The sequence below is a fragment of the Glycine soja genome, chromosome 10, assembly GCF_004193775.1.
Source record: "Glycine soja cultivar W05 chromosome 10, ASM419377v2, whole genome shotgun sequence".
NCBI lineage: Eukaryota > Viridiplantae > Streptophyta > Magnoliopsida > Fabales > Fabaceae > Glycine > Glycine soja.
In genome coordinates this window covers 19,717,201-19,737,929 of record NC_041011.1, presented here as the reverse complement: position 1 = coordinate 19,737,929, position 20,729 = coordinate 19,717,201, and the positions used below count along the sequence as shown (strand labels likewise).

The 20,729-nt window shown below is 37.9% G+C and overlaps 1 protein-coding gene across 1 annotated transcript; it reads left to right on the top strand.

Annotated features, from left to right (window-relative positions):
- The first annotated feature begins 13,395 nt into the window (after window positions 1–13,395).
- On the top strand, window positions 13,396–20,228 carry LOC114371506. The gene is made up of 2 exons (XM_028328922.1): window positions 13,396–14,413; window positions 20,134–20,228. Exons 1-2 carry the CDS (start codon window positions 13,396–13,398, stop codon window positions 20,226–20,228), a joined length of 1,113 nt encoding a protein of 370 aa, XP_028184723.1.
- Window positions 20,229–20,729: the final 501 nt, after the last annotated feature.

Sequence of the window (20,729 nt, the reverse complement as noted above, 5' to 3'; positions counted from 1 at the left end):
TTTCTCGCTCAACACTCGCAATTACGGGTGACCAAAGTTTTTATGACTGACATCGACATAAGTTGTTTTTCACTGACATTGGTTGAGGTTTTTTCGGTCAGAATATTTTTATATGATGTCAACCAAAGCTATTTTTACCAATATCGGCTAAGATTTTTTTTAGATGATATTGGTTAGGGTTATTTTCTCACTAACGTTAGTCATGAGAATTTTTTGCTGACGTCGAAAATTTTTTTTGGCTGTTGTCATCCAGGTTTTTTCAGTTGATGTTCACCAATGATTTTTTTGGCCGACGTTGGCTAGATTTTTTCTACTAACATCGGTTATGACTAACCTTTGAGTAGACAACTGCTAAGGTTTTTCAGCCGACGTCAACTAGGTTTTTTCAGTCAACATTAGCCAAAGCTATTTTTTAGCCAATATCGACTAGTGTTATTTTTTAGCTAATGTTAGCTTTGGTGTTTTGGCTAATGTCAACTAGATTTTTTTAGCCGACGTCAGTTAGGATATTTTTTGCTGACATCGACTAGGGTTTTCTGACTAACACAAGCCAGAGATATTTTTTAATCACATTAGCTAGGTTTTTTTGTTGATGTTGACTAGGGTTTTTTCTGCTAACACCAGCTAGGTATTTTTGACCGACATCAAGTATGACTATTTTTAGTCGACATCCACTAGAGTTTTTTCGGTCGACATCGGTCAAAGCTATTTTTTTAGCCAACATTGGCCAAGGCTATTTTATAGTCAATGTTGGGTAGGTTTTTTGTCCGACATTGGTCATGGCTATTTTTTAGCCAACTTCGACTAGGGATTTTTCGGTTAACGTTGACCAATGATGTTTTTCGGCCGACATCAGATATGTTCTATTGGTCGGCATCGACCAAGCTATTTTTTATCCGATATTGGGTAGATTTTTTTGTCAACGTCTGCTAGGATTTTTTAGACCGACATTGGCTAAAAATATCCTTGGTCAATGTCATTCGAAAAGACCCTAGCCGATGTCGGCCAAACAAACTCTAGCCGACGTTGGTTAAAAAACCTAGCTAACATCGGCTGAAAATTAGACTCAACCAACGTTAGTCGAAAAATAGCCCCGACTGACGTCAGCTGACAAATATTCCCAGCATACTTTGACAAAAAAACTCTATTTGATGTCGACCGAAAGATAGCCTTGGTTGATGTCGGTTTAAAAATATCATTGGTTGTGGTCAGGCAAAACAACCCTAGTTAAAATTATCAATATTTTGTATTTTTAAATTATTAAAAATTGAAAAATATTTTTTAATTAATATTTCAAAATTAGTTTGTGTTTATTTTTTATAAAGTTTAGTATTAAAATTTCATCTATTTAAAATATAAAATTAAAATTTTGCACATGGAGGAAATTGAATTGTCCTATCCAAACAAAGAATTTAAAATTGAAGAAATTTGAATTGATTTATCCAAACAAAACATTATTTGAAAAATGAAGGAAATTAAAATCAAAGTAATTCACATTCTAAGCATTTCAAATTTCCTAAAATTTTGAAATTACTAATCCAAACACAAGGTAAGGGTTTGGAAGTGAATGACCCATTGATGTTTTTTTGACACACAGTTAATGAGGAGAATAGACTTCAACACTTGTTTTGGTGTGATGGTGTGATGCGGGTCGGTTGACTACAATTTTTTGGATGTTTTGGCATTTGATGCCACTTATAGAAAGAATAAATATCACACTACTAGAATTAGTGTTTTCTAAGTCGGTCTTATAGGACCTTCTATGACGATTTTGAACTGTCATAAAAATTGTGTCGTACAATAGCAAAACATATACAACGATGGTTTTTGAACTATCTTAGAAAGTTGAATATACTAAGACAGTTATTCAATAACCGTCTTAGAAAATTTCACCTTCGAAGGTGGTTTTTGCTCCTAATCCGTCTTAGTATACTTGATTTTCTAAGATGGTTATTACATTAACCGTCTTAGAATGATAGAGATATTAAGACGATTATCAGAATAGAATATTACAGAAAATAAGACGGTTATTCCAATAACCATCTTAGAATAAGTATACTGTTGTTGTCTTTCTACGACGGTCATTCTAATAACCGACTTGGTTTCTCTACCATTCTAAGATGGTTAGTAACATAATCGTCTTAAATTTGATTTCTTTTTTTTTTGTTTTGGTGTTGTTTTATTGTATTTTTTTTGTTTGTTTTTTGGTGGTCTATTTTTTTTTTTGGAAAAAATAGAAGAAATATAAGATGCCAAATTTTGGAAAAATAGAAGAAATATGGAACATAATTGAGGGATATTATATTCTATAAATAAGCAGTAAAAAGCATCCTGGCATTAACATGTATTAAATATGCATTGCTTTTGGCATTTTGCTTTTGATTATATGCATAGTTATATATCCATATGACTAGCTCATCACCATCATACACAAGCGGAATGTAATTTAGTGTGAAATCAACAATCCAGTATACAAGTAAGCATACCAAAGACTCCTCAGGAGGAAATATTCGTAGAAGAAGGCATATTTTTGACAGTTCCACCATAGCATCAACCTGTTTGCCTTGCATTTCCAGAGCCTATAATTGAAAACAACAAATGCATGAATTTAGCATAGCATTCCAAAGGAGAAATATGATCTTTCTAAAAAAGAGATATCTAATGAAACCAAAATTTCAGACATTAATTCTAGGCTCAACACTCATGTTTAAGACCTGTAGTCAAATTATAGATTTTACATGCATGCCACACTTAAACTGGCCACATTCGATGTCTGTGACCATCAAAGAGAAAAAAACACAGACAGTGCATTTAATGGAATGATGTTATACCACAATCTAAGAATGATTTCAAGACTGCCTCCACTAATATTTGTTACAAAAATACAATCTTGTAAAAAGCACAAATACTAAAACAAAATATTACCAGATCATAAGATATAGAGTAAGAAATTTACCCAAGCCTGTAGAAGACAGGAACGAGTATGAGCAGCAATAGCTGCAGACACAATTGTTGCAGTACGAACATTTTCAAGGCCAATATTTTCAGCAAATCCAGTAAGGAATTGTGGAGCATCCTCACCATTAATATCAATTGATGTAGAGTGAGTTGGTGCCCTGAAAAGAAACAAATTTCATAAAATAGGAGAAGACAACATGATTAATAGGTGCCATTAAGGAGTGAACAAAGAGATAGACAACAATTCAAGGCTAATAATATCACACCTGCTGCATACATTTTTTTAAAAAAATAATTCCCTTTTAGTATAGAAACGATTTTATTTTAAGCATGCATTAATAAAAGAATTAGAAACCATCAGTTCACATTTTAATTATTTAGTGTTCATCAACATCAATTCGACAATATTCTACATACATATTATCACTTGCACTTCGGAGAACTTTATGCTAGCTAGTTAATATTAATTAAAAAGAGATATTTTTACATGAGAATTAGGAAAAATGCAGGGAATGTTAAAATTGACACAGGTTCAGGTTCAGTATCACATAGTACTGTAGTAGTAGTAGTAGTAGTAGTAGTAGTAGTAGTAGTAGTAGTAGTAGTAGTATTGAATTATATCATTCTCCATGCACTACTAAAATAATAATATTCTACGACGCTCCAACCACACCGGTTTCAATAAGCTGTCGTTGAACAAAATGCGATGGCAATATTGTAATTGATGTAATTTATTCTATTCAACAATGTTTTTTAAACAAACCCGTCGTGATCTTGGGGTTCTGCATGCAATAATATTTTTTTTTGTTTTTTATTCTTTCTCGCTCCTAGAATATGGAAAGGCACAATGTAGAACCAAAAGCTACCAAAATCTGACATAGAGAAGAAGCACCATCACTGGCACCAACAGCGGTAGCAACATCGTAACCATATATAGAACTAAAGTGCAACTCCCCTACAATTGAGCATGTATATATAGAACTAAGGCAAGACTATCAAGTATGTGTTTATCATTCCACACATAGATACATAAACACCTCAGAGCACCTCTGACTTGCTCGTCAGAGTCTGTTGGATCGAGTGGCCTCAGAATAATTAAGAAGGGGGGTTGAATTAATTATTCTTAAACCTTTACCAATTAAAAAATTACTCTTTTAAGGCTTTTAATAAATTGTTAAGAGAATGAGGAGTAGAAGAGTATCTTAACAGAAAGTAAAAGCGGAAATTAAATGCACAGCGGAAAGTAAAAGAGTAGAGAAGAAGGAAACAAACACACAAGAGTTTTTATACTTGTTCGGCAACAACCCGTGCCTACATCCAGTCCCCAAGCGACCTGCGGTCCTTGAGATTTCTTTCAACCTTGTAAAAATCCATTTACAAGCAAAGACCCACAAGGGATGTACCCTCCCTTGTTCTCTTTGAACCTAGTGGATGTACCCTCCACTAGAACTGATCCACAAGAGATGTACCCTCTCTTGTTCTCAGTCAAACCCAAGTAGATGTACCCTCTACTTGTACCACAAAGGATGTACCCTCCAATGTGTTGAGACAAAGATCTCAGGCTGTTAAACCTTTGATACTTTGTGAATGGGGATACAAAAGAATTCTCAGGCGGTTAGTCCTTTGAACACTTTTGTATAAGGGAATGGGAAGAAGGGAGACACAAAAGAATTCAGGCGGTTAGTCCTTTGTTCTTTTGTAAAAGGGAGAACAGAGACACAAAAAGAATTCAGGCGGTTAGTCCTTGGCGAATTCTTTTTGGCAAAGGGAGAAGGGAATGAAAAGATGAATAGCACAAGTTTTCAAGGTTTGGAAAACCAGAAAACTTCAGAAAGCTTTTGGTACAAAGAAGAAGAAGAAGTTCAAAGAGATTCAAGGCTTGTAAAGGATTGTAAGAGATTGATTGGAAAAGTATTCAAGATTGAATTAATTAAAATGCAAAACAAAGCCTTGCTTTTATAGACTCTTCATGTCTGGTCAAGAAGACCATTTAGAAGAGTTATAACTTTTAGAAAAACTTAAAACCAATTTGAAAAAGTCAAAAACCTTTTGAAGAGTTACATCTTTTGATTTTTTTTTTCAGAAACAGTCATTGGTAATCGATTACCAAATAAGTGTAATCGATTACACAAAGCTTTTGAGTGAAAGGATGTGACTCTTCACATTTAAATTTGAATTTCAACGTTCAAGGGCACTGGTAATCGATTACCAAAACATTGTAATCGATTACAGCCTTTTGAAAATAATTGGAACGTTGTAAATTCAGTTTGAAAACTTTTTCAAACTCATTTTGCTACTGGTAATCGATTACAACAATATGGTAATCGATTACCAGAGAGTAAAAACTCTTTGGTAAAGGTTTTGTCAAAAACTCATGTGCTATTCAAAGTTTCGAAACAACTTTTTAATACTTATCTTGATTGAGTCTTTTCTTCATTCTTGAATCTTGAGTCTTGAATCTTGATCTTGATTCTAAAGATCTTGAATCTTGATTCTTGATTCTAGGCTTTCTTCTTGAGTCTTGAATTCTTCTTGATTCTTGAACTCTTGACTTGTTCTTGATTCACTTGAGATGTTCTTTGACTCACTTGAGCTGTTCTTTGATCCACTACTAGAAAATACACTTTCAACATCGGTTATTTAGAACATTCTACATCGGTTCTAAAACCGATGTTGAAAGTGGCGATGTTGAATGTATGAATGTTAACATCGGTTTTGGAGAACCGATGTTAACATACATATGACAACATCGGTTCTCCAAATAACCGATGTTAAACACAATGAACAACAGCAAAAAAAGTGTAGGCATGATGAACGTTGACATCGGTTTTCTAGTAAAACTGATGTTAATATGTTAGTTTAACATCGGTTTTCTAGAATAACCGATGTTAATGTATGCCCTTAACATCCGTTTTTCTAGAAAACCGATGTCAACGTTGATGATGCTTACACTTATTTGGTGTAGTTCTTTGTGTATAACATCGGTTAATTATAAATAACCAATGTTACTATTCAAATATTCACATCGGTTATTTATAATTAACCGATGTTAATGTACAATAGTTGACATCGGTTATCCATAGATAACCGATGTTAAAATACAAATGCTGACATTGGTTATACACAAAAAACCGATGTTAATATACAAACGTTAACATCAGTTTTCTATTATAACCGATGTTGGTTATGATATTAACATCGGTTTTTGTTAATAATCGGTGTTGTTTTCAAATATTTTTTTTTATATATACTTTCTGTTTTTACAGTAAACCCAAAATTGTACCTATCAAATGCAATTTTAGGAGGCCCAATTCACAGCAAATAAACATTTTATTCTGCTTTCAAGCAGTTTTAATGATAATAAACATCAAATAATTGATTTATATATTATAAAGAACAATCAACAAATGAATTCAATGTTCGTGTTACATAGAAAATGTAAAAAATGTCAAAAATATTTAAAAATGTCCCTAAATCCTAGGCCTGATCTCTAACTCGGAGATAAAACTGTGCCCACTGAATTCGCAATGCTTTTAATCTCTCGGGCTCCAATGGTCTAGGGTCGTTAAAATACTGCAGAATTAAATAAATCATATTAAGTTAATAATGTAATACAAATTATAAATAAATTGATTTTCTTTGAAATAAACTTACCGCTTCCCAATTATTTCTAAAACTTCCTAAAATGATGGTGGACATCCAGTGCATGACATAGTAGCCGCACTCAGTAGTTCCTTTTTGTCTATTACACTAAATACATAATGAAATTTGGATATTAATTAAACAACTAGTGTACAGACACATAAAAAAATATATATAAGTGGAAGTTTTATGTAAATGACGTACCTTGACGACAATCCACCTAGCAGGAGCCTTTGATTTAGGCTGTGGAGCATCATCAAGACCCTTGATAGCACTGTTCCATATGAGTAACAATTAAAAACTGGTGTTGTACGTTGAGGTATTACAATGCAAATGTATTGAAAAGAACACTAACCTATTAATAATCCCCTTAAGGTAGTTGTGTGGCCTGTTATGCAATGAACAAAACCAGACAACTAAGTGTTCCTTGGGCAGGATGACCACCATCTGCCAATGTCCGCTGCAGTGGAACCTAAAATGGGTTAGTACATTAGTAAACATTAATTAAATTTTGTTATTTTGTGACTTACCCATTTAGGTAGGCTCCAAGATACACATCGCGTTGTGAACTCTGCATCCAACTCTTTATGTAACTTTCAGATTCAAAATGCGATTCCCAGACCTCTGAATGGACTGAGGCTCGAGGAATCCATAGATATCAGAATTCCCCGCTCGCATACATGTTTCAGTGAGATGCCTGTTTATGTTAAGTCAAAGTTAAATATTTATGAATTGAAAGCCATAACTTAGGTAAATAAAAGCCTTTTATATGAAGACTTACAGAATCCACAACTGTAACACTGATATGCTGAGACATTGACCACCGTGTGCGATTTCGGAGAGGTCTTCGTGCTTTATGTACAGTAAAATCTTAAGGACAAATAGTTAAGAAACTTGTTCATTAGCTGCAAATATCCTTCCCTCCTCAAGTGCAAACTTCTTGCATAGCCGCTCTTGGTGCTCAGAAAATCCAAAAAACAAATCCCTCTTATTACTAGCTATTTTGAATTCTTTAGTTCCTGAATATACAACCTTCAAATTGTTGCTCGTTCCCCTCTTTGAGAATGAGGAGGATCTTCATAGGACCTCATCCAGTTGATGTTTGTCGGCAGTTTCATCATCCACCACCCTTTTCTTCTATGCCTTCTCACGTTCATTGTTGTTAAACCCATATTTATGCCTTCTTCCCTTCATGTCTTGTTTGATCACAACTTTAGCTGAATCTCCCATCTTCAGCATAGTTGAATCTCCTGTCTTATTGTCCAATGCCACATTTTGATGGCCTGTATCTCTTTTGTTCGTATGTTCTACTGCTTCAGCTTCACAATGCATAGAACAACTTTCTCAGATCTTCAACCAACGGACTTAGATAAACGTCAATGTCATTTCCTAGCTGTCTTGGGCCCGATATCATCATACACAACATCATGTATTTTCGCTTCATGCACAACTAAGGAGGCAAATTGTAAATTACTAGCAGAACTGACCATGAACTGTGTTGAGTGCTTAAGGTGCCATATGGAATCATTCCATCACTGGCTAGTCCAAGTCTAAGATTTCTTGGCTCATTCCCGAAATCCGGATACAAACCATCAATCTTCTTCCACTGGGAGCAGTCAGCCGGATGACGGACCATTCCATCAGAAATCCTTCCATTTGCATGCCATGTAAGGTCTTTTGCGTCGTCCTCGTTAGCAAACAGACGCTTAAACCTTGGAATGATTGGAAGATACCACAAATCCTTCGCTGGGGGGCCCTTGTTGCAGTTTTCATCAGAATTGCTTTCCTCTTCATCCTTCACTTTGTACCGTGAAGTCCCACAGACAGGGCATTTGGACATTTCTTGGAATTCATGCCTGTAGAGTATGCAATCATTGGGGCAAGCATGAATCTTCTGATACTCCATACCCATGGGAATTCATGACTTTGTGTGTGTGTGTGTGTGTGTGTATCTTTATGTGTGTGTGTGTGTGTGTTTGTGTTTGTGTTTGTGTCTGCGTGTGTTTGTCTCTATGTGTGTGTGTTTGTGTATCTGTGTGTGTCTCATTGCAGGGTAGCAAAGGATCATTTCAGTGGCCTGACACAACACAGTTTGTACTAGACAGAGATTTTTCAGATCATCGCCCTATCCTTCTAAGATCCAAAAGTGTTGATTGGGGTCCTAAGCCTTTCAAGGTCATGGATTGGTGGCTGCAGGACAAGGGATTTCAGGAAATGGTGACCCTTAAATGGAGCAATTTCCACCCTAGTGGATGGGGAGGATATGCCCTCAAGCAAAAATTGAAGTTCATTAAAGCTTGCATTCGACAGTGGAGCTCATCCAATGGAGTTATTAATGCTAAGAAAATTCAGGTTTTAAAGAAGGAGCTGAATGCTTTGGAGGCTGGTATCTCTGACAGAATTCTGAATCAATTTGAAGTGGAGCTCAAGAAGTCTCTTCAGGAGCAATTGTGGCATGCTGCTAATGCCTATGAATGTATGCTGAGGCCAAAGGCTAGAGTGAAATGGTTAAAGGAAGGGGACAGAAATTCAGCTTACTTCCACAAGCTGATAAATCATAGAAGAAGACATAATGCTATTCAAGGATTGATCATTGATGGGGAATGGGTTCAGGACCCTAGTAGAGTCAAAACTGAGGCCTTCAATCATTTCAAAGATAGATTTTCTGAGCAGAATTTTAATAGACCAACCCTGGATGGTGTGCAGCTACCTTCCCTTGGTCAAAGTGAGAATGAAGCCCTTGTGGCCAGATTTTCTGATGCTGATACAGTTTGTTTACCAAAAGCCAGAGGTGGATTGGGTATTAAAGATTTGAACAAGTTTAATGAAGCCTTGCTAGGTAGCTGGCAAATAATCCTCATCAGCTTTGGGCAAGAACTCTAGTGTCTATATATGGGGGATGGCATGCCTTATTACATGGTAGAGGTAGTGTTGACAATTCTCCTTGGTGGAAGGATTTAAAATCTATCTTCCAGCAGCAACACCAGAGTAGGTTGGCCACTAACTTGAGGTGGAAGGTGGGTAATGGGGCCAGAATCCAGTTTTGGAAAGACAAATGGAGGGAAGATGATATAACCCTTAAAGACAAATACCCTGTTTTATATCAGGTGAGTCAGCAGCAGGACCTTAGTATCAGTTTAATGGGTCAGAATGTTGACAATGGGTGGGACTGGAAGTTTCAATGGAGGAGAATTTTTTTCGATCATGAAATTGATATGGTGGCAGCTTTCATGGATGAGATTGATGGGGTTCAGATTCACTCCTCTAGAATGGATCATCTCACTTGGAGGGCTGAACCTAGTGGATCCTATTCCACAAAGTCAGCATACATATTTCTCATGGAAGATGGCAGTTCAGAATATGAAGATAATGCTTCCAGGTTTATGTGGAATCTGAAAATTCCTCCAAGAGCAGCTGCATTCTCTTGGAGAATTTTTAAAGATAGATTGCCTACTAAGGCTAACTTAAGAAGGAGGCAGGTGTGCCTTCCATTGTATTCTTGTCCTTTATGTGATGGAGAGGAGGAAACTATTGGTCATGTCATGTTTGATTGCACAAGAACTAGATGCCTTTGGTGGGAGGCTTTGAGATGGGCTGACAGAGTGGGTCCTTTCACCAATGATCCCAAAGATCACTTCATCCAATTCTCAAGCTGGAGTAGCAAAAGATGTACAGACAATAGATGGGCAGTACTTTGGATAGCTTTATCCATGACTATTTGGAAGCATAGAAATTTAATGGTTTTTAATAACCAGAATTTCAACTCCGAAAAAGTCATGGATGCTATTTTAATAACCAAAATTTCTCTAATCAAACTTTTGATGGTAACAAGTTAATGGAGGATGCTATTTTTACACTATGGACATGGCTGAAGAACTTTGACAAGGACTTTGCCTTCACCTACAGCTATTGGTCATCTAACACAGCATCGGGATTTGTCTTTTCAGGGGGGTAGAAACCATAGACAGTGGGTGTTGTAGGTCTTTGTAATACATAGCTTTGGTTCCTTGCGAGACTGATCTCAGTCTGAGCTTGAAACCATGTTGCTGGCAAGTCAATCTAATTCATGTACTGTTTTGTACCTCTGGTACTCACAATATATATAAATATAATTTATCTTGGCTGATAAAAAAAATATGGGTGGAAAAATAAGCACTGCAGAAGGTTTTCTGTTTTTTTACATCAATTCATTTCCTAAGGGACTCAATTCCTCATTCATTGAAACCAGTATGCAACATTTTACATCAAACACCAGTATATAACATTTTAAAGAAAACACCACTATATAATATTTTAAATGAAACAGCAGTATATACATGCTAGTTCCTACGTACGTACCTGGAGTTGCTATAACCCGAACGACCTTCAACAACAATGTCAATTAAAAGTAGTCTATGATAACCTAAAAAAAAAGAAACCAATGGTCATGGACATGGCTGACACATTTGGAGAAGGATTTTGGTATTCATTTCAACCAATGGTCATCCAATATCAAAGCAGGATTTAATCATATATTAAGAAATGGAAGCCATTAAACCAAAGTCAATACTCATGAATGCTAGAACATCCATCAAGAATGATAACAAAGCAGTAATTTAAATTAAATTCATCTTAGTTTTTCTATTTTATGATCACTCTCGATTGCTGGAATGGTGAAGGAAATGGGCTTCTTTATACGAGGACCCTATATAGCTGCAATGTGACATCTTGAAGGAAATGGGCTTGTCTTATAAGGAAGAAGATAGCAAGGTTAAGGGGCTGCTGCTGGATATGGAGAATAAAGATGATTTGATGGCAGCAGAGAAGGGAATTAAATCTCAGCAATTATGATAATTCTCTCCTATAATTCTAGAGGTTTGGGGAGGGGAGTCAAGTGGGCTGCTGTTAGAAGGCTCATTGTAAAGCACAAAGTGCATCTTGTCTGCCTCCAAGAAACCAAGAGGGAGAACTTTAATAAAAGTATTTGCCAGGCCATTTCGGGAGACTCCACTGGTCATTGGGATTTTGTTCCATCTGTGGAAGCTGCTGGTGGCCTTTTATGTATGTGGAATAACTCCACCTTTGTGGTAGAAAGGAAGGAAAAAGGTAGAAGCTTCTTAATGCTTGAAGGCATATGTTGTAGTAATAATCAGAAGTTGATATTTGTCAATGTTTATGCTCCTTGTGATCTGGTTGGGAAGAAAGCTTTATGGGATGAGTTGAGGCAGCTGAAGGCTTCTAATCCTAGTGGAATGTGGTGTTTCCTTGGGGACTTCAATAGCATTAGAAGTTCTCAGGAAAGAATCAGCTTATCTCAAAAAGGGCAGATCCTTATGACATTGCAGCCTTTAATCAGTGGATTGATGATATGGAGCTTCAGGAAATTAAATGTTCTGGGAATAGCTTTACTTGGATTAGGCCTAATGGCTGTGTGAAAAGCAGGCTTGATAGATTCTTGGTCTCACAGAATTGGCTATCTCTTTGGCCTGAGAGCTGCCAAACTGTCCTTCAAAGGAACTTCTCTGATCATTGCCCGTCTATATTGCAAACTAACATGGTGGACTGGGGCCCAAAGCCCTTTAGAGTGTTTGACTGGTGGCTGCAGCAAAAGGGGTACCAAAAAATGGTGAGGGAGGCCTAGAAAAAGGACCAGCTGGGGGGCTGGGGGGGTATTGCCCTTAAAAATAAGTTGAAGAACTTAAAATCTGTTATAAAACAGTGGAGCAAAGTAGAGGGGAATATTAATCCTAAGAAGGTCCTTAATATTCAGCAGAAGCTAAATGAAGTGGAGGATCTAGCTGCTCATCGAAATCTGACTGATCAAGAGATTAAGGACAAAACTTTACTTCAGCAGGAGTTATGGAATGCCTTTAATGCTTTTGAATCTTTATTGAGACAAAAATCTAGGGCCAGATGGCTGAAGGAGGGGGACTACAAATACATGAATTTCAGGAGAGCTTATAATAATATTCCAAGTATATTTATATATGGGGAGTAGATCCAGCAACCTGATGCAGTGAAAAATGAAGCTGCTGCCAACTTCTTCCATAATAGATTCACTGAGCAGATGCATTCTAGACCTACCTTGGATGGAATTCACTTCAAATCTATTTCTCAGAGGCAAAGAGAATAGCTGACTGTCCCATTCTCTGACCAAGAGATCAAACAAGCAATGTGGAGTTGTGGAGGGGATAAGTGTCCTGGGCCTGATGGCCTTAACTTCAATTTTATTAAGGAATTCTGGGATGTGTTGAATCTTGAGTTTAGAAGATTCGTGGATGAGTTCTATGCTCATGAAAGCTTTCCTAGAGGCTCCAATGCTTCCTTTGTGGCTTTAATTCCCAAAAAGTATCACCCACAGTCCCTAAATGATTACAGACTCATATCCTTGATAGTCTGCATGTATAAAGTCATAGCTAAGCTTTTATCTAATAGATTAAGGTCTGTTATGGATGAATTCAATGATGAAAGACAGTCAGCTTTCATTAAAGGAAGACATATACTTCATGGGATCCTGATTCTTAATGAGGTGGTGGAGGAAGCAATGAGAAGCAAGAAGCCAGCAATGATTTTCAAGGTGGATTTTGAAAAGGCCTATGACTCAGTGTCTTGGTCCTTCTTGGATTATATGTTGCTTAGATTGGGTTTCTGCCAAAAATGGAGAAGATGGATCTCAGCTTGCCTACATTCAGCAACCATATCAATTTTGATTAATGGTAGCCCATCTAAGGAGTTCAACCCCTCAAGAGGCTTGAGGAAAGGAGATCCTTTAGCCCCCTTGCTCTTCAATATAATTGGGAAGGTCTCACTGGTATGATGAGGGAAGTAGTTCACAAAAATCTTTATAGAAGCTATCTAGTTGGAAAGAAGAGAGAACCTGTTAATATTCTGCAGTATGCTGATGATACTGTTTTTGTGGGTGAGGTTGATTGGCAGAATGTTCATGCTATAAAGACCCTGCTTAGAGGCTTTGAATTGGCTTCTGGCTTGAAGATTAACTTTGCTAAAAGTCAATTCGGGATCATAGGAGGTGGAGTTAATTGGGGTTTGGCAGCAGCTAATATCCTGAACTGCAGTCAAATGAATTACCCCTTTCACTATTTAGGCATTCCCATTGGTGCCAATCCTTCCAGTCTGATGGTTTGGGAGCCTCTCATTACTAAATTCAAAGCAAAACTATCCAAATGGGCCCAGAAAGATATATCCATGGGGGGGAAGGTCACACTTATCAATTCTGTTCTGAATGCTCTTCCAATCTATCTTCTTTCCTTTTTCAGGATTCCCCAAAGGATAGTCCAAAAATTAATTTCCTTACAAAGGAAATTTCTGTGGGGAGGAGACAATACTCATAATAAAATTCCTTGGGTGAAATGGGCTGATATTTGTCTGCCCAAGAATGAGGGGGGATTGGGTATAAAGGATATTTCGAAGTTCAATGTAGCCTTGATGGGTAGATGGATATGGGCTTTTGCATCTGGTCAGCAGCAGCTTTGGGTAAGAGTTCTAATCTCTAAATATGGTGGATGGCCTGAGTTCCAACATGATACAGATAAGAGGGGATTTTCTCATTGGTGGAGGGACCTTAGAAAGATATTTCACCAGTCAGATCACAATATCTTCAAGCACCAATTGACTTGGAAGGTGGGATGTGGGGAAACAATCAAGTTCTGGACAGACAAGTGGCTAGGGGAAGATTATACCCTTGAACATAAATATAATCAGCTTTTTTTTATTAGTAGGCAGCAAAATTGTCTCATCTCAAATATGGGAGAATTTAATCATGATCGCTGGGAATGGAACCTTAGATGGAGAAGGAACTTATTTGATCATGAAAGTGATTTAGATGTGCAGTTTATGGAAGAAATCTGCTCTGTTCCTATACAACGACATATCAAAGACTCTATGTGGCGTCCCCAAAATAATGACTGGTTTAATAGTAATGGTTTAAATAACAAAAACCATGGGAATTTTTTTTTTCTTTTCCGTTTCTTTCTCTATTTCACAGTAATTAAGTTCAGAAGGAAAATCATCGCCATGGAGTCCTGAATGGCCAGTTCACAACTCTATTCGGAGTCATTTCTTTCTGATCATGCATAACATCTAAAATATTTTGTTTTTTCAAAGGAAAGGTATGCCAGCCATTACTTTAGGTTGTCATGTGAAAACAATAAAATAAAATACGGTCGGTAAACTCTTTTGCAAATAAAGTTTGCTAATGCTTTATTTTCAAATAACAAGATTAAACATAAGTGCATTCATTATTTAAAGCTGTCAAAAATATGGGAGTTTTGCAAAAATACATAGTGTCATCCAGAGCAAAGGTGTCCACTGTGGTGGCTTCAGCCACATGTATACAATCATCAAATTCCTATACAATAGGTCTACCTATACAAAAACAAAAGAGTAAACCTAACAGTCAGTCCTAGATACACCCACCCTCAAAAAGTATATAAAACTGGTCCAATGAGCTGTCTACTATGATGAAGAGCCTCCACTAATCGCCATCTCTCCAGGGCCACTATCCTCCGTAGAGTCTGCCTCAGATGCCGACATGACGTCCTCGGGAGAATCCACCTCAGGGAGTGGGTCCTCATCACCCTCTAGAAAGTCAAGAGCATCCACAGCAGGCTTAGGAGGTAGCTCCTCAGGGTCTTCCTCGGATGACGTCACCTCGATCACTTGGACTGGCTCCACTAGACGGTATGGTGTAGGCGTGGGTAGTATCCACTCCACAGTGCGCTGAAGCGTGCGCGCGGGTTCATCTGGATGCACCAATGAAGTAGCCGTGAATCGAATCGTGCCCCGAAATCGGCACCTCGCATTGCCTTCGAGGGTCTCCCAAGCTCCCTCTAGGCACTCCATCTCCACTCGGTCATGGATTAGTTGCGCCGCCATCACGATCTACAAGAAATAAAAGAAAGGGGTAGACTCTTTCACGTGATATCTAACTACGCCGCAACACAGTGCGTCTCATAACCACTACATGCAAGTAAAAGGGGTATCTCTAGGCTTTTCATCTCTGGTAATCGATTACACAGCCTTGGTAATCGATTACCAGAGGCCAAACTCGAATTACACAGCTTCAGGACATGAAAGCCTGAAAAAGGCACTGTGTAATCGATTACACATACCTGGTAATCGATTACCAGTGGCCTATTCCTCTGTGTAATCGATTACACAGACTGGTAATCGATTACCAGAGGCCTCCATAATCTTCTAGTCCCATTCCTAAGCCTGGTAATCGATTACACCCCTTGGTAATCGATTACCAGAAGCCCTCCTAGCTTCTTGACCTCGTTTTCAAGCCTGGTAATCGATTACACTTCCTTGGTAATCGATTACCAGAGACCATCTTAGTCTCTTGTCTTCACTTTTAAGCCTTGTAATCGATTACCCACCCTTGGTAATCGATTACCAGAGGCCATATCCCATATATCAATCAAAATTCACAGCTGCCCAGCCACCACACAAGCCTCCTTGCTTTGTGGTCTTTGTTCCTTTTATCTGTTGACTGCCAGGAGCTCGCCTGCTTAGGTACATCACAGGTTCTCACTGACTGACTATGCCCGGGTTGGGTCGGGATTGGTCAAGCTTGGTTTTGGGCAATAGCACCCCACCTGACGTCCCCAAGGTCTCCTGACCCCCACGACATATCTCCAAGTACCACTCTGTGGTCAACGAATAAAAGCAGGAAGTTTCACCCTTCTACACTTCCTCATTTCAAGCTTGTCGGATTATGGGGTACCCATCACATGTGGTACTAGGTGGCGGTCGGGAGATGGTGCAAAACGATTCTCCACATCCACAAATCACGTATAACCCACCATCCCCTGTTGCCCACCTCCAACTGAGCTCACGTACTCCCACGTAGCCCTTATCCTCGTTCCTCTCAACGCCGGGTCCCCATCAATCCTCCCAAGCTTCCACAACATCCAAGTAATTCCACATCCAATCATCATGGACTAACAAAATCAAGCAAAACAGGGCAAAGGCAGAAAACTCTGCCCAAAACACAACTCAAAATCACAGCTTTTCACATACAAATACCCCAGTAACATTTCCTTCGTTCCAATTCGTTAACCGTTGAATCGACTCGAAAATTTTACTGGAAATCTCTAGTACATAATTCTACATTTTGACCGTTGGGATCTTCTAGCAAATGTCCAGAACCCCATATGTACTACCCTTTTCACAACCAGCCATACACAAGCATTTTTCTGCACTTATACAAAATTCTGCTGCACATTTCAACAGCAAAATTCTGCATAAAGTGCAGATTTTGAAAACCACTCTTTCCCTCATCCAATTTTGCCCAAATTGAATCCTACAAGTCCCAAATCATGTACCAATCATGTCTAAACCAAGGGCAAGCTTCAGACCAAGGCAACACAAAATCTAGGTATCCAAAACCCCTCAATTTAATGGATTTTCAAGGTTTGAGAAGTGAAATTGAGAATGAGGTAAATTTGGAGCAAACCCTCACCTCCCACAAGTCTATAACATCAATTTAAACTTGCTCAAACTGGATTTACACCTAAAATTCCACCGAATCAAAATTTGACTCCTCAACACCCAATTTTACCCTAGAAATGGCTCTTTGTTCACTTTGGTCATTTGTTTTTCTCTCTTGCACAGCCCAAGCTTTCTCATAAGTCCTAAATGACATTTCAAACTAGGGTTAACTCACTTTAACCTCCAAATACCACTAAATCCAGATTTGGCCTTCCCACTCTCAAAAACTCACTCTTTTTCCACTCATAACACCATATTCTCACTTTCTAACCCTAGGTTAACTCTACCCTTCATCTCTAACAGTTTTCCATAAGCAATTTCAGCACATAAACATCACAAGCATCATCATAAAAACCCTAAAACTGAATGGGTAAGCTTAACTCATCAAAACATGGCAAGTTCAACATGCTTTCAACAAATTTCTTCACAAATAACTATCATGAAGCAGAAACCTAGCAAAACTACCCATCATATCTCCCAAAACCCAATACGCACAAAAATCAAGTGAGAAAGAAGTCTACCCAAACCTGAAATTTCGAGGTCCCACACGTAGAGATGCGCTTCACGACTCCGAAAATGCCTTCCTTTCGCGATTTGGAGCAGAAATGGGCACCAAAGGTTGGAGCTTTAATGGAGTTTCAATGGAGGATGAAGAAGAAAGAAAAAGCAGCGTGAGGGAGAGGGAGAAAGCTTCTGAAATGTGGGCTGAGTGAGGAGAGAGAGAGAGAGTTGCTTTTTGGTTTAAAAGGCTTTTTCTCTTTTCTATTATTTTATTTTAGGTTATGCCACATGTCTCCATTTGAGTGGAGCAAAAGGCCCATTTTTCTCTTGATGTGACTCATGCTCAGCCACATGAAGAGAAAAATCTGACCTTTTGAAATGCCAAAGTCCTACCTCGGTTTGCGTGCCGTTTCTCTGGTTCTAGTCCCTCGCATTTCTCTGCGCCCGTCGGGGCCAGTTTTCGAAAGTAGGCAATATATATATGAAAACGCTCAGAATAAAACCCCGAGCGTGGTTCAGAGGTTGGTTTTGTTAAATTCTAAGTCGCACGCAAAATGATGATTTTTAGACTAATTAATTAAGAATTAACCTATAACCTTCCAGTTATGGATTTCTCTTCCTTATTTAGCCTAACCCGCGTATCTTGCCCCCACTATTCCTACTTCTACCAGGAACATATATGCATATACACTGAATAATACTTATATATATATATATATATATATATATATATATATATATAATCATTCAAAATACACCGTTTACAAAAATTCCGGGTAGAAATTTCCAGGATGTTACACTCTATGCTGTGGTTGGCTGAACCCCATGGCCAATATACTACTAAATCAGCTTATAGATTATGCATTAACCCCAGTACATCAAGTGTAGATGAGAACATTTATAAGATAATTTGGAAGCTGAAAATCCTAAGGTAGCCAAATGGAAGCAGAGACGTCTCTCTATGGGAGGCAGGATATTCCTAACAGCCCTTCCTATCTACCTACTGTCATTCTTCAAAATTCCTAAAAACGTGGTGCCTAAGGTAGTATCTATTCCACACTTGGTCTTGGTTAAATGGAATGGAGACAGACTTCCATCTTCAGATTTTTGCAGTGCAAAAAAAAAAAAAAATCATGCAAGCATATTTGAAAACTTAAAATACGAATAACTCAAGTTAAAATCAATTCATTTTTTACAACTGTTAACAAATTAACTAAGGTACAGTAGGCGAATTTGTTTTCACTAATATTAGTAGGTCATCACCACTGCAGTAGAATTTAAGTTATACTTAGATAAGTACCTTATGAAGAGGCCAACTACCTTGTCACAGCTAACAAGTCAGAACTGAACAAATTTCTGCATGTATAATTGAACAAATTTGTTATCAAACTTGTGTGTGTGTCTTTGTATGATGAGTGTGTGTGTATGTGTGTGTGTCATCAGTGTGTGTCTGTGTTTTTCTATCATACGTGTGTGTGTGTGTGTGTGTGTCATTAGGGTTTGTGTGTGTGTGTGTGTGTGTTTCCTGACCAATTTTTCTTACTGGCAATTCAGTGGTAGTGTATTGCTTAGGCTTCCATCGAAATGAAAGGAAAATCAACGAGTCTCACAGAACAACTTCAGTCTTCACTCTTCACTAGTTGAACACAAATAAAAAAAAAAATTAAACTACTTCAAGGATAAATAAAAGGTTCAGAAGCAGTAGACCTAGATTGTCTAAGCTATTTTATAATGGGCAGCTATAGTTACAATGATGATGAAATGAACTATAGAAAAAAAGTATAAAATACAGAAGAATAAAAAAAACAATTAAGGGCAGAACTCAAAAGCTTTTAGCCATGCTGCTTGGAATTTAATCAATTAAGGGCTAAACACTTGTTCTTCAATTGTAGCAAAACCCTCCCTTTATGGTGGGAATCAATGTCTTGGGTTAATCTTATCATTGTAATGCCACAAAATCATAAGGACCATTTTCTGCAACATGGAATGGAGGTAGCAGATGGAGTCAGGTCCAAAACCTGGAAATGCTGGTGGATTGCTTTAACTTGGACAATATGGCACCATAGAAATAAGGTGGTGTTCCAAGATACAACTTTTCATGGAATCAAATTGTTAGAAGATGCCCTATTCCTACTATGGTCGTGGATCAAAGCAATGGACAAGGATTTTACTCTTCATTTTAACCAATGGTCCTCTAATCTTAAGGAAGGTTTTAGGAACTAGGAGGCGTTAACTCTTAAACTCTTAAACTGTTACAAGAACACAATAAGGGTAAGGGAAACTGTTAAACTCCAATAATAGGCGTTAACTCTTAAACTCTTAAACTTTTACAAGAACACAATAAGGGTAAGGGAAACTGTTAAACTCCAATAATAGGCGTTAACTCTTAAACTGTTACAAGAACACAATAAGGGTAAGGGAAACTTCACTAAGGAGAAGAAGCACAATGTTGTCACGATGCTCGAGTTAAATATGAGATACCCTAGCCATGTTTAGTTCATTAAGTGTGCGATACATGAATGCAATCAAATATTCATACAGGATTAGACCAAACATACCTACGTGAGGTGGCGAAGGAGAAGAAGCACAGACTTCTGACGATGCTCGAGTGCGACGAACACGATGCTCGACCTTAGACAAAATGATGGTCAGATGGAGAACATACAGCTTCAAGGTAGATGGAGAACAAAGAGAGCAAGAAAGCTTAGATGGAGAAGAAGACAGAGAGAAGGACAAGACAACGCGAAGGAGACGAAACATACCTAGGTATGGTGGCGAAGGAGAAGAAGCAGAGACTTGTGACGATGCTCGAGTGCGACGAACACGATGCTCAGATGCACACAGGGAGAAGAAGAAGAGAGCACGAAAGCTTAGATGGAGAAGAAGACACAGAGTGCCAGCTTCTTAGGGCTCACCATATTTTTTAAAATATAACTTCAACATTGGTTTTTAAAAAAACCCGATGTTAACAAAATGATGTTAAGGTTAACATCGGTTTTCTGGAGAAAACCAATGTTAACATAACAAACGTTAACATCGGTTTTCTGGAGAAAACCGATGTTAACATAACAAATGTTAACATCGGTTTTCTAAAAACCCGATGTTAATAAACATATGTTAACATCGGTTATTTAAAA